This window comes from Festucalex cinctus, chromosome 1, assembly GCF_051991245.1.
Source record: "Festucalex cinctus isolate MCC-2025b chromosome 1, RoL_Fcin_1.0, whole genome shotgun sequence".
In the NCBI taxonomy this organism is placed as follows: Eukaryota; Metazoa; Chordata; class Actinopteri; order Syngnathiformes; family Syngnathidae; genus Festucalex; species Festucalex cinctus.
In genome coordinates, this window is record NC_135411.1 from 38,821,839 (window position 1) to 38,836,471 (window position 14,633).

The 14,633-nt window shown below is 39.2% G+C and overlaps 1 protein-coding gene across 1 annotated transcript in view; it reads left to right on the forward strand.

Moving 5' to 3' along the window:
* abcc1 (ATP binding cassette subfamily C member 1 (ABCC1 blood group)) overlaps positions 1-14,404 on the forward strand; it is a 29,734-nt gene extending 15,330 nt beyond the window's left edge. Inside the window, exons 16-31 of the mRNA XM_077534705.1 lie at positions 182-308; positions 591-767; positions 2,915-3,082; positions 3,201-3,372; positions 4,940-5,006; positions 5,587-5,713; positions 5,821-6,025; positions 6,381-6,691; positions 6,850-7,049; positions 8,228-8,354; positions 9,326-9,427; positions 10,101-10,247; positions 11,375-11,533; positions 11,746-11,912; positions 12,232-12,426; positions 12,598-14,404. Coding sequence (XP_077390831.1) covers positions 182-308; positions 591-767; positions 2,915-3,082; positions 3,201-3,372; positions 4,940-5,006; positions 5,587-5,713; positions 5,821-6,025; positions 6,381-6,691; positions 6,850-7,049; positions 8,228-8,354; positions 9,326-9,427; positions 10,101-10,247; positions 11,375-11,533; positions 11,746-11,912; positions 12,232-12,426; positions 12,598-12,706 — 2,560 coding nt within the window. The 3' untranslated portion in view covers positions 12,707-14,404. The remainder of the gene's footprint in view (positions 1-181; positions 309-590; positions 768-2,914; positions 3,083-3,200; positions 3,373-4,939; positions 5,007-5,586; positions 5,714-5,820; positions 6,026-6,380; positions 6,692-6,849; positions 7,050-8,227; positions 8,355-9,325; positions 9,428-10,100; positions 10,248-11,374; positions 11,534-11,745; positions 11,913-12,231; positions 12,427-12,597) is intronic.
* Positions 14,405-14,633: the final 229 nt, after the last annotated feature.

Here is a 14,633-nt window from a genome sequence, read left to right on the forward strand (position 1 = left end):
GGCAATCATTTTTGATGGTTGCGGTTAGGGTAAGGCTCTAGGAAATGCATTATGTCAATGGATGTCCTCACAAAGATATATGTACAAGGATGTGTGTTTTGTTTTGTTTTGTTTTTTTTACACTTTGATTGGACAATTTGCTCTCTAACGTTTAGTTTTATTTGTCCATGTATATCTGCAGGCTGAACGTATGTATCCCAGACGGCTCGTTGGTTGCCATTGTGGGACTGGTTGGTTCTGGAAAGTCCTCTCTTCTGTCAGCCCTGCTTGGAGAAATGGACAAGCTTGAAGGAAGTGTGGCTGTCAAGGTGTTTACGAGCTCTCAGATGTGCACTAAAAGCGTACAGAACTTTACACAATACAGTACACAGCACGTGTTTGACACATTAACAGATTTTTGATCCCCTGGAAAATGCATGTACTCTGCCTAAAATGTCCTTACTTCCTAAATGATAAATGCCATATTTTTGTAAAGCCTCTAAAATTGTAGCTGGAAGTTTATACTTCAATCACATCTTGTTTGTTTTAATTTACATTAAATGGGTAGTTATGCAAGCAAGTCAAAATCCTAACTCTGTTTCTCCTTGCAGGGTTCAGTGGCCTACGTTCCCCAGCAGGCCTGGATACAGAATTCCACATTGAAGGAAAACATCATATTTGGCCAGGAAATAAGTGAAGCCTGGTATCAGCGTGTAGTGGCAGCATGTGCCCTTCAGCCTGACCTTGAGATCCTGCCTGCTGGAGATTCCACAGAGATTGGAGAAAAGGTAATCATTCATTACCTACCACACAGCCGCATACAGTACGTAAATAAATAAATAAATATAATGACAGACTACTGTTCAGCATACATAGTTGTAGGTAAAGCTGACAGAACTTGCAACAACATGTCAAGTGCAATGTCAGCTGAGCAGCGATGACTAATCTCATTCGTTTTGGGTTTGCTGATAAGGGGTTGCTGTGTGCATAGCTGGACCACCTGTTCTCGAAACTCGCCAAATTGCAGATGCTTTCTTCTCATCTATTTCTCTATCCATCTTCCCCACTGCAGCGTTATATATGTGGTGGCATGGCTTATTAGTAGAGTGGTCGTCTCCCAACCCAGAGGTTGTGGGTTCAATCCCTGACACTTGTAACCATGTCGAAGTGTCCTTAAGCAAGCGACTGAACCCACAGTTGCTCCTGATGCTGCTTCATCAGTAGGTGAATGCGAAGTCAGTGTGAAGCTGAAGCGCTTTGAGTGCCTTAACCCATTAAGGCCTAAAGCACCTGGCAAAACATGCCTGTAAAACCTATGGGTGATTTTCGAATCACCGCCGAAAACCTTAAGTTTTTCTGGAAATTCAACAATATTGTCAAAGCCTACTAAATAATTTATATCTCAGCTTCTGAAGCAGATCGTAACATAATTCCAAAAACATTTCAGAGCTCTTACATCTTTGTTAACACAAACCTAATTTTATTATTCTGAACACAAACAAATGTCGCATATGTGGTATATTTACTTTCAACATGGGCGCAGTTTTAATAACTTTGGGGGATTGAGTATACTCTGGTAATTATTCGTTGTCCATTCTGTTACAAAGCCGTCAATTTTCAACATCCTCATTGTCTACAAACATATTCCTCAACAGTATGTCACTGCGGACTGGTTGCACTGATTCGAAGTCATCCCACGCCATCGTCAAGTCGCGTCATTTATGTCATAACTCCGCAAATCTACGTCAGCTGTAAATGCTCAAATAAAATTCCAGGACATGCTATGAGGCCCACGTCACCCTCTTGTGTATATTCTGATGCATTTCATCGACTATGAGACCAAAAATTGGTCAAAACAATATGACATATCCGCTCTCCCTGCTTGAAAGATAGAAGAGAGCGAGCGCACTCCCGACTCTAATGGTAGAAACGTCTTTCGTGGGTTAATAGGCCTTTTGTCACTCGGAAATTAAACTTATAAAGAAACAATGGCATGATTTTGTTAGATTGATGAGAATGTAATCTGCAATGGTCTATCAAGCTATAAAGCACTTTTGAGGTGTATGTGTTTGTGTGCCTGTGCTGGCAATGCCGCTGCTGATATCCCTCTGTTGATCACTTAAACTGCCACAAAAGCTTGTCATGTTTGCTGTGCGGCTGAACGATTTATCATTATAGTACCAACAGTATTTATTCATGATATTAATACTCTATCTCAAAAGCAGTTCTAAGTTTTCCCTGTTCTAAAATGCATTTGAAAGACATTTTTACGCTTGTATTCTAAATTCCAATGCAACTCTAAGCCAGCCAATCACAATCCTCATTTCATGTTGGTTGTGGTTCGTGTCAATGACAAGCGTCTGAGTGTGGGAGCAACAAGTGTGTCACACATGGGCAATACAACGTGAAAATTAAGGAGCAGTTTGACGGACTTTGTGGGGATAAAGTAAATCATTTGCATTTTTTTTGTAGTATTTTGTTTCGTTAAAGAACCAGCGCGAGGTGTTGTGCTTACTTAGCACAAAATGCAACAAAGCAAGCCAGCACAACATTGTAATGCTACACCACATAAACAAACCGGACACAATGTTTTTAGTACACTGAGCATCATCATAAAGTGTGAGAGGTTGGCTGATTTTGTGTTGTCGTGACATCGTATAGATTATTCTAATTATTCCATCCACCCATCCATTTTCTTGACTGCTTATTCCTCACAAGGGTCGCGGGGGGTGCTGGCGCCTATCTCAGCTGGCTCTGGGCAGTAGACACCCTGGACTGGTCGCGATTATTATTATTATTATTATTATGATTATTATTATTATGATGATTATTATTATTATTGTTTTTTTTTTAATTTATTTATTTATTTTGCAATACCCTACACTCGTTCACACATTCACAAAGTCTTCTTATTTTCCTTTTAATCCATGTACAGGGTGTCAATTTGTCTGGCGGTCAGAAGCAGAGGGTGAGCCTCGCTAGGGCTGTCTACTGCGACCGCACTGTCTACCTGCTGGATGACCCACTGTCTGCTGTTGATGCTCATGTAGGAAAACACATATTTGAGCATGTCATTGGTCCACAGGGCTTGCTGAAAGACAAGGTTTGTATGTTTGTATTAAATGGCATTAAAGTGATAACACCAACGTAATAATCAAAGAAACTGATGTTGATGTTGTTCTTTCTGAAATTTTAATTATTCAATGTGTGGCTACGTGCAGACCCGTCTGCTGGTGACACATGGGCTGAGCTACCTGCCTCAGGTTGACCTGATCCTGGTCATGGTGAATGGAGAAATAACAGAAATTGGCTCCTACCAGCAGCTCATGGCCACTGAGGGCGCATTTTCTGAGTTTCTGCATACATACATGGTTGACCATGCAGACAACAATGGTGAGACACACTAAAGCACTTGATACAAGGACATACTGTGCATGAGTGTTTGGCTTGGTTAGTTGCAGTTTACACAGTTACTCTGAACAAAGTAACTTAGTTACTTGGCTGATTACTTGAATTGAAAAGTAACAGTTTTCTGCATATCGCTTACATTTTTTTAAATAAAATAAAGGTTGTCTTTCTTATTTGACATATTTAACTGTTAATGTTGGAAAAACTTAACTTATATTGTACAGTACATAGTTTTTAAATATAATGATTAAATTTGGGCACCTCATGCGGTCACACAATCTGGATGCTGCATACTGTGCTTTGATCTATGTTTTTTAAAATTTGATCTGATGTTATTGAAGCTTGATAACATACAAGACAGAAACTCAAAATAATGATTATTGCCAGGTTGAAAATGCGAACCTCGTTCCTCAATTGTTTTATGTAGTATGGTATAGACACACCAGTTGTCACCGTGCTGAAAATGTGTCACGGCACGCATCACTCCCTGTGATGTCACTATGTTTTGCAACTCGCCCCCTAGCAAACATTGCAATAGAATAGCAAAACCCACTAAACATATTATCTCATCTTTGCTGCCTACAATTACCCACATGAATACATAATACGTTGAATACAGTACTGTATACAAATCGTCATCACTATACATACAAGTTAACATATTTTCATGACTAAGGCGTACCTAAAAGTCTTCAATTTTTTCAAAAGCTGACCATGTGCCTTACAATCAGGTGCGCCTTATATATGGATCAATACTGAGCCGCAACAGGTCTCGCTGTCAAGACGCTATCGGTGACCCTGCCCGATCGGTGACGCGCATGTGCAGAAGATCCCGCCATCTTGGATTGCTGGCTAATACTAATACTTTACCTCAGAGAAAATAATAAAACAGCTGTTTATTCATTTTGGGAGTGAATGGAGTTATCAGAAAGCTGGTTTGTAATCTATTAAGAAAGTTTGACTGACCTATCTGACTGTTTTGTTGACATTCCCTTTAGCGCAGCACCATCTAATGGATGCATAACGTAACCCCAGCCTCTACTGTAGCGCCTTATATATGGAAAAAGTTTTAAAATATGTCATTCATTGAAGGTGCGCCTTATAATGCGGTGCGCCTTATAGTGCGGAAAATACGGTTTTGACCGTTTTGTCTTAATAACTTGATCAACATCTTCTTTATTGCCTCAAGAGTCCCTCTAATTGCCTCCCCTTCTAGTACTGTGTATGTTCGTGATAAAAAAGGACATAAGCCCTGAGCTATCCTTTCAGGCTCTACGAGCGTCACTGCTGCAACCTTTTACTGGTGTACTATCATTACCTTTGGTTGTTAAAGGGTTAAGCTAACTCTTTGAAATCCTGGGGAAAGTTTCAACTTGAAGTAAATATATGCTGCATAGTTATGCTTTGTGACTTTGGTGAGTAACCGTCGTCAGATTACTTGAAAAATTCACGTTAGATTAGTCGTTACAGGAAAATGTGCTTCTTCTAGCATAATGTGTTATTGGCACGCACTACTTGTGAATTATTTTCATTGGTATGTTTCCTTTCTTAGATTTGGAATCTAAGACAAAAATGGTAACCAAAGGAATTGAGAATGGCAGTGCAGCTGGTCTTGTTGGGTGAGTACAACTGGCTGACAAAAGTGCCAGACAATAGTTGGATGATTCTAACCGTAGAATATGAGGTGTGTCAGAAAAGTTCCAGTGCTTTTGCCGCAGAACATATTTCAGAGAGATTGTACAGGGTTAAGTTCAGTATGCGAGAAGAGGTGACTTGACGTGGGAGGCTCCGTCATTGCTGTTTTGGAACTGCAGTGCAGACCCATGTCAAGATGCCACTCCGCTAACATTGCATTCTGTACAGGAAGTGAAAGCGTGTGAGTGAATCAGCAAGGCAAACAGCGCACTGTCTCGACTACAGAACACAACTGCCAATCAGCAGCTGACAAATCGATAGCGATGCTCTCTGATTGGCTGAATCAGTACATACGGGATTTTTCTTTTCATGATGTGCAGGATTTAAATTTTTATAAAAAAATCTGAGATGGAGGGGTTTCACTATATCTTATAAGACCAGTCTTGGAACTTTTCCGACACACATCATAGGTTTATTAATGGGATTTGCTGACAATTACAATAATTAAAAAGATAACCTAACATGGTAATTTAAAGCTTACGTTTTTTTGTTTTTGTTTTAAAGTCCTGGTCAAAGCGGCAGTACATCCAAACTATCACAATCAGGCAAGGAGAATGAGGAACTAGTCAAAAAGCCCAAGGACACAGATGCAGGCAAACTAACAGAGGCTGACAAGGCCAGCACAGGACGGGTGCGTCGACAAACGACATCAATGCAAACAATTATCAGAGGAGAGCATTGCTCATGACGTTTTACGTTGTGTAAACGTAAAACTGAGTCTGTCTTCTTGTGTTACAGGTCAAGCTGTCTGTGTTCTGGGCCTATTTTAAAGCGATTGGTGTCCTGTCCTGCGTTGCTCTGCTGCTGTTTTTGACTCATAACCTGCTTTCTCTTCTCTCTAATTACTGGCTCAGTCTCTGGACTGACGACCCAGTAGTTAATGGCACTCAGCCAAAAAGACAACTGAGATTGGGGGTGTATGGTGCTCTTGGCCTGTCCCAGGGTGAGGATTTTTTTATTTTTTATTTTTTTTTTTTTTTTTTACGTTTGTTTTCTTTTCTGTTTGGAGTTTTCGCATTTTGTTCTAATCTTAATTTTAAAAAGTCAATATATTTGTAAATTGACACCATTAGTACAATAATTAGCTTAATAATAGATACACTACGTATTTTTGTTTTACTTTGTATGTGAAATATCTTGCACAAACTAAAGGAATGTCCTTTTTACATGTTAAAACTTACATATGAGGATTTGAAATGAGATGTTTGAGTAAGCATGTGTAGCTTAAAAATGATAAATTAAAAATATATATTTTTTGTTTTGTTTTGTTTTTTAATCACATCACCGTTATGTTGTAGGGGTTGCGGTCTTTGGTTACTCCCTGTCCACGTCCATTGGGGGCATTCTGGCATCTCGCTATCTTCATCAGTCCATGCTCTATGATGTCCTGCGCTCGCCTATATCTTTCTTTGAGCGCACCCCCAGCGGTAACCTTGTCAACCGCTTTGCCAAGGAGATGGACACCATTGACACAGTGATCCCCAGTATTCTTAAAATGTTCATGGGCTCCATGTTCAATGTGATAGGTGCTTGCATTGTCATCCTGATCGCTACACCGTACGTGGCGATCATCATTCCTTTCCTTGGTCTGCTCTACTTTTTTGTACAGGTTAGTTTTTCAGACAACCGACAAATCTGTCTTCTTTTAGTTTAATTACTGCCGTAAATGTTTCAGTGCTATTTCTGGTCGTTAGCTATTGCACATTAAGTTGAACAATTTATATTTATATGCTAATGTTGTTCCACTGTTATCTGTTCTTTGTTCAGAGATTTTACGTGGCAACATCACGCCAGTTGAAGCGCCTGGAGTCTGTCAGCCGTTCACCTATCTATACCCACTTTAATGAAACACTACTGGGGACGTCTGTCATCAGAGCTTTTGGTGAACAAGAGCGCTTTATACGAGAGAGCGATCGGAGGGTTGACCATAACCAGAAGGCCTACTACCCTAGCATTGTAGCAAACAGGTTGGAAGGAATGGGATTTACTGCATTTCCTCAAGTAGTGACCGCCATTATAATATATGCAATAGAGCTGGCTGAAAAATCAGTGCTTTGCGAAAGACACTATAGCATTAGAAAAGGCATTCAATAAAATGTTAACCCAAAAAAATCAAGAAGAAAAGCCCTCATGGGGAGGTGGTCGTGGCTGAGCTCAGAGAGACTACTAACGAGGTGGTGTGTTTCATGCCTCAATGTTGAGCGACCATGAAGAGCCATCAAAATATGTCTTAAATTAAGAACAAATAAGATCAGTTTCTAAAAATGACTTTTCCTCTGCAGACATGAGACCGAGCTTGATGAGTTGCATTCATTCATGTTTTGACAGACTATACGAATAGCCAATGATATTGCAAGTTGCTCCACGCTGAACCTGCCATGTGGCGTGAATAGAAACATCCCAAGTTAGATTGATGAACAGAGTAATAACGGGCGACACCAGACAGATTTTTCATAAGAGAGAATTTTTTTTTTTTCCAGATACGATACTTTGAGATTGTTTTTAACACCAATACAAGAATACCTGAACGTTTTATAAATTGAATGTGATTTCTTTACAACATTGGTGATAACAAATTGCATTACTTTGTTTTATAAAATAAGCAACATAAATATGAATGAATTCAACAAAATTACATTTTACTTTGTCAAATGATCCAGACCTTTGGTGACCAGGACGGAAAAGCAAATAGTTCTTGAATAGTAAATATAAATAATTGAAATGCTAACTTATCTCAGAGTACGAGTGTTACGAGAGGCAGAACTTTTCTTTTAATGTACGAAAGTTTTGTTGTCAAATTCATTCATATCCCCTATCAGTCCACAACTCTCGTATCTTGCTTGTATGTTCCCATGCAGTGGCCAGCACCCGCGCAATGTTTCACTCACAATAACCCAACAAACAGCGCTATGAGTTTCCCAATGGTCAGAGTGTAACGGAACGCTACACAAAACTCATTACTATTAATAATAGTAGCAATCATGATATTAAAACCTTTTTTAAAATCTGTTTTCTACCTAGAACACTATTTGAGGAAATACAACTGTTTTGACCACAGTTGCTAGAATAGCAAAAATAGTTCATTAGAAGTATGTTGTATGCGGTGCATATTTATCAATTTCGTTTTGCTACGTTTATTATGCAGGTGGCTGGCAATCCGACTGGAGTTTGTTGGCAACTGCATTGTGTCATCTGCTGCTTTGTTTGCTGTCATAGCCAGAGAGAACCTCAGTCCAGGTATCATGGGCCTAGCAATCTCCTATGCCCTTCAGGTAAACTTAACTGACCACTTCTTTTCTCTCATCTTGCTCCTGCAAGCTGAATTCTCGCGATATTTGTGAGTTTTTACAAACACCGAAGAATCCATCTTGTCCCAAGCCTGCTGATTTTCAGTAGTTGACACCAATCACAAAGCAACATTATGTTTGGTGGTGGGATATGCAGCTGTGATGAAAACAAGTGTTGAAGCCATGTGAAACAAACAAACCTAACATGGCGACACCGGTGGCTAATGCATAGACGCTGCAATTAATTATGTTCTCGCAGAATTACTCACAGTAATACCCCCAATGCCAATACCCCCAATACAACGACGACATTCACATCCATTGCCGTGATTGATCAAAACAGGTTTGGTAGACATGCACAGTTGTCGTCGTCCAATCAGTTCGAAGTATTGTACAGAATATCCCGCCTTTCCCGAACAAATCACAGTGAAGCAGTCCCAGATTGATAATGTGAAGAACTCCTGTGAGTGAATCACAATTATCAATCTTATTGCCCAGTTATCTTTCAATGTATTTTGTCCCAAAAACTTTTTACAACTTGACTTACTTGACTTAAGTTGACCAACTTAAAAGTTATCTGACTTCTGCGCTGTTGTCCGGTTGATTTTTTTCTTTTTTGATTATTTGCACAATGCGTTATAGGAAAGTTTCAGATCTAGCGCCCAGCACCTTGCATGATAAAAACATAAACCATTAAATATGAATATAAACTATAAGTAATTGGAGAGCAAAAATAATAGCAGTGGGTTACTGTAGAGTGCAACATGGCAGACATGCAGCCCATCGCTTTTCATCTTTGATGTACTGTACTGTAATTCCAAGAGCAACAACCCCACCTACATCAATAAGTTCCCTCCTGCTCTGGCTTTAAAACCTTGTATCCTTAATTTATTTGGTTCAGGACCTCAGGGTGGAGATGAAATAATCCTCACCTGGCTATCCTGTCTCATTTGCAGCTGACAGCCTCTCTGACCTGGCTGGTGAGAATGTCCTCCGATGTGGAAACAAACATAGTTGCAGTGGAGCGAGTCAAAGAGTACAGTGACACAGAAAAAGAGGTAGCGTTCACTATCAAGATTTTGACTTTGTGTCTTAATGAGTTGGAAGTAGACAAAAATAACTGTACTGACAGACCAACTGTATTGCTTGCATTTTTCTAGTCTTGATTTGCAGGCACTTAACTTGATTGGGCTGTTCTGTCCAACACTGAAAAATCTTTGTGCAGAAAACCATTTTTAAGTGGACGATGTTTACTCTTGCTACGTTCATAGCAGTACTCACACACAGCACATTGGCAAAGCAGAAAGAAAAAGTGTGATTACAGAAAGCAAGATGTCTTAAAACACAAATTAATACCTAAAAGCTCTTATATGCGTCTCCATTCATACTTCCACAAGCCACTTTTTCTTAACTATATCAACTTCAAAATTGATGTGGCATTTTCAGTACTTGTTCCTTGTTGACTGATGGCAAATCCTTCTAGCCTATAATGATGATTCGATCCCATGCAAGGTAGTAATCATTTTGTTGACATTTGTAAACAGTTGAATTTGATTGCTCTGCTGAACAAATTATTTTTTATAGTATATGTACATACTGTGTATGAAAGTTTCTTTTCAGATTGAAGTTGCGTAAGCCACATATTTTTAATACTTTCGGGTATCATTTCTTTTTGTATAAACTCCTTTTGCGTTCAAGTACTAATTTTGATATGCATCCTACAACCATCAGGCTGAGTGGAAGCAGGAGCCATCCATCCTCGCCCCTGGGTGGCCCACTGAAGGCCGCATTGAATTCAGAGGCTTCGGTCTACGATATCGTAACGATCTCGACTTGGCCATTCGCAACATCACAGTCAGCATTTCAGGAGGAGAGAAGGTCTGTCACTGTTTTGTACACCTCCAATCAACATTGGTCACCCCTGCAATATGCCTGCTTAAAAAAAGCTAAATTAAAAGCTTTAGAAAATCGGGATGTCACGATAAGGGCAATATCGTGATATTAAAACTCGTCGTCATATTTAAAAGGAACACATCTGTTAAAAAGGTGAGGTTGATTTCCATTTGAGGAGTTCTAGCACCCTCTAGTGGCTAGTTTATTAGTGCAATTTAATTTTCATTAGGGATGTTTTGGCCTTCTATGTTTAAAATCTTTGCTAAATGTCAGATGAAGGGGAACCTAATTTGCTTGTGAAGCGATCAATGTATGCTTGCATTAGGAAGTAAGAGCCTCATTGTTATTAGCGATTGTAGGTGGTTTATATGCATTGTTATGTACAAAAGCACAATAGTGTGCTATTTTTTAAAAAAAAATTAGTAATTGAGCGCTTTTTTTTTCTCTCTCTTACAATATTGTGATCTTTTAAATATTGCCAACGCCCCCACAACCTTGTGGTAATTATCGTATCGTGACCTTCATATCGTGATAATATCCTATCGTGATGTTTGGATATCGTTACATCCCTATTAGAAAACAAAGTAAAGTCTACTTTCATGTCTTCATTAGTGTTGTGGGTGAGCTGGAGACAATTCAAGATGTTTGGGCAAGAGTCAGGGTATACACTGGACTGGTTGCCAGTCAGTCACAGGGCACATATAGACAAATATTCACTTGTATGGGAAATTTAAAGTCTTTAACATTTCTTCGATTCAGTCTCCCGAATTAACCTTCTTGGAATGTTTGAGAAACATCCAGAAAAAAAACCCATGCAAGCCCAGTAAGAACATGCAAACTCAACTCAAGTCAACTTTATATTATTGAGCACGTTACAAACAATCACACAGCTGCACTCAGTGCTGTGCATGAATCCCCATTTGTCTTTCACCCACTCACATATACATGCACGTTCCTCCAGTAGCAGAATATGACATTTCAATGGAGTGGCCATGTTAAAACCATGACCCATACTCGAGTAGCAACAAACTTCCAAGCTTAACCTTTACACTTAATGAACATGCCTGGTCAATTAGTAATTATTTAACATATCTACGAAATGTTTGTGTAAGGTCGGCATTGTAGGGCGCACCGGAGCCGGCAAGTCATCCCTCACACTGGGCCTGTTCAGGATCATTGAGGCAGCAGAGGGTCAAATTTTCATTGATGGAGTAAATATTGCTGACCTTGGCCTCCACGACCTCCGCTCCAGAGTTACCATTATTCCACAGGTCAGTGCTACGAGGTTACGAAAAGCTTGTACAAACCAAATATTTTCCCTTATTTGAAAGGTTTCAATACGACAGAGCTGTGTACTTGCTTTTCCCACCTAATCGCTCACGTTTTCCTCATTTAAGAAACAATGGCACAAACCAAAGTGCACAGTCATAAGCTGCAGTTTTTTGTGATCCACAATGCACTGAAGCTCTCTGTCTCGCTTCAGGACCCGGTGTTGTTTTCAGGCACTCTGAGGATGAACTTGGATCCATTTGAAAGCTACTCTGATGAGGACATATGGAGGTCTTTGGAGTTCTCTCATCTCAAGAGCTTTGTGTCTGGCCTGCCAAACAAACTCAGCCATGAATGTAGTGAAGGAGGAGAGAACCTCAGGTAGGAACTTCATTTCCATTTGTTGTCATTGCATTTAAAATTTATAGAATTGTGGTCATGGAAAAAAAAAAGTAATGTTCACCATTAGTTGGAAAATGCAGTCCCATTAGAAGTTTGTTATAACTGACTGTATGTCACTTTTTTTTTTTTAGAGAGATAAAAGTAGAGAACATAATGAAATGTATCGGTGAGCAACATTGGCTGATTAACTCAATATTTTAGTTGTGTTCAGTTATTGTCTGTTTCTGGGAAAGGCGATAAAATAGTATATACAAGGAATACAAGTGTAACTCATTCACCGTTTGTCTTTTTCCTCTAGCGTGGGCCAGCGGCAACTTATATGCCTGGCCAGGGCATTGTTGAGAAAGACCAAGATTCTTATTTTAGATGAGGCCACAGCCGCTGTGGACATGGAGACCGACAACCTCATTCAGGCCACTATTCGCTCTCAGTTTGAGGACTGTACTGTCCTAACCATCGCTCATCGCCTGAACACCATCATGGATTACACAAGGTATATTTATTTTCCAACATTAACCTTAGAATTTCCATGACATTGCAGCTCGGAAATACATTTTCCCAAGTGTGAAACTGTAGCAGTTGTCACACCAACATGTTCAGCGAAAACATTGTGTTGTAGTGTTGCTTTGTGCTGAGAATTAAATTAGTGTTATTTTTCATTTAGGGTGCTAGTGTTGGAGAGAGGAGAAATGGTGGAATTTGATTCCCCATCCAATCTCCTAGCTCAAAAGGGGTCCTTCTACAAGATGGCCAAGGATTCTGGGCTGGCCTGAAGCTCGGTGGGTCCTCCATAACCACTTTGCCGGGCTCCCCTTTAATTCCTATTATGAGGGTCCTCTGTTAAGGAGTGACCTTGACCTTGAGATGTGTTTGACAAGTCGAGCAAAGATGCTGATCAAAATGATGGGCTTGGTTTTTACTTGCCGACCAAGCTTCTATCTTAATTGAACTACGTTAACTGCCTTTTGCAAGCATATATGCTTTTTCTTGTTCATACAATAGCTTTAGGGACTCCTGCTGTTCCAGCCAGGGAAGAGGGGCACACTTACGTAGCCTTTATTTTCACACCTGTGTACCTGTTGTTTCAAAAGACAGGCAGTCTCATTATCACACATTGCTACAGTGACTGGTGGTTAGGTTTGTCGTGATCAGCTTGGTCAAACACCAAAGATTTTAATCCAGGCAGGATTCAAATATGCGGTGATTTGAGTGGTAGGAGCCTTGTTTACACTAGGTTCAATGCATTATTTCAAAAGTACATCTAGTATGTACAAACTTGAATTGTTTTCAGGAAACGTGGCTGAGAGAAAATAAATCATTGATTTAGTGTCGGGATTTAGATTATTCTCCATTTGTTTTGAAAAACATACAGTCACATTAAAATCCACTCCTAAAGCCAGTTTTGATGATGCATGGTGTTGGAACCTGCTAAGTGTTATATTTGTGAAGACCAATTTGCTGTTTGAATGTTACGTCATCAGGATGGGCAGGGTAGTGATGTTACAGACTTCAGACAGTGGTGGGTTACAATGTTAAACCTTAAACGCACAAGTTCAAGGGATCTGTGGGACAGATTCCAGTTTCCTGTCACTTTAACATGCTGCATTATTTATTTATTTTGTTTTTGTTCATCTTTTCAGCAGCTTTAAATTGTTACCAAATTATTTAATTAGACAATTTTATGCTCTTCAGGAGCTTAAGTACTTTGATCAGTTGTTGGTTCTTTGAAAAAAATGGCAGAATGACTGATTCATAGGACTCAAATTTTAGGCTTTGGACGTGTTTTTGATTGCATCTGTATTTTTGTTGTAGTTTTTTTTTTTTTTTTTGCAAAGGTACAGCATATCGCTTTGTTTGTTGTTAAACTACTGAGTTTTCTTTGAAAGATACCACAAAAACAAGTCATGTTAATCTGGGAGCAGTTTTGTGTACACTTGTCCTGTTTATGTATATAAATAGGAAAAAAACTAAACAAATTGGACGAAACTTCCATCTGCATGCATGTAGCTATGGCGTTCAATACAGATAACACCAGCAGATTCCAATGTTTAGGACGTTCAATGCAGTACATTTTGTGTTTTTCACATTGTCTTTTTTTTGTTTAAATCTTGTTAGACATAATGGCATTGTGTGTGCTTTCAACTTCTTACAGAACAAAACAGTAAGGCTATGTGCCTGCCTATATGCTCACCGTCTCTTCGACGAGTTTCGAGTCCTCACAAATTAGAGCCTTATGCACTGTCTATTTTTTTTTCATATGAGAGCATGTGTGAATGTCTGTTATGTTATAAACAATAGCCAAAATGCACCTTGATTTATTCACTTTTTTTTTTTTTGGGATGATTGTAAAGCCTGTGGAGATTAAAGAAATTCTGTTTCGTTACGTATTTATCAATGAAAAGTAAAATGTTTATCTGCGTTTGTTTAAATGTATGTTCTCAGTTTTAAATAAATAGTTTATATACACATTATTTTTCATTTTCCATAAAAGTGTTAACATTTGTTTCTGCATACCCTGAAACTTGCTGCTGACCATTAGGGATGTACCCTGCATTTCGCCGAAAGACATCCAGCATAGGCTCCAGCTCGCCTGCAACCCTAGTTGAGGATAAGCACATACATACATACATACATATATACATACATACATACATATTTATATATTTCTATAAATTTATTGATATTTTTTCCCCCTGAAAT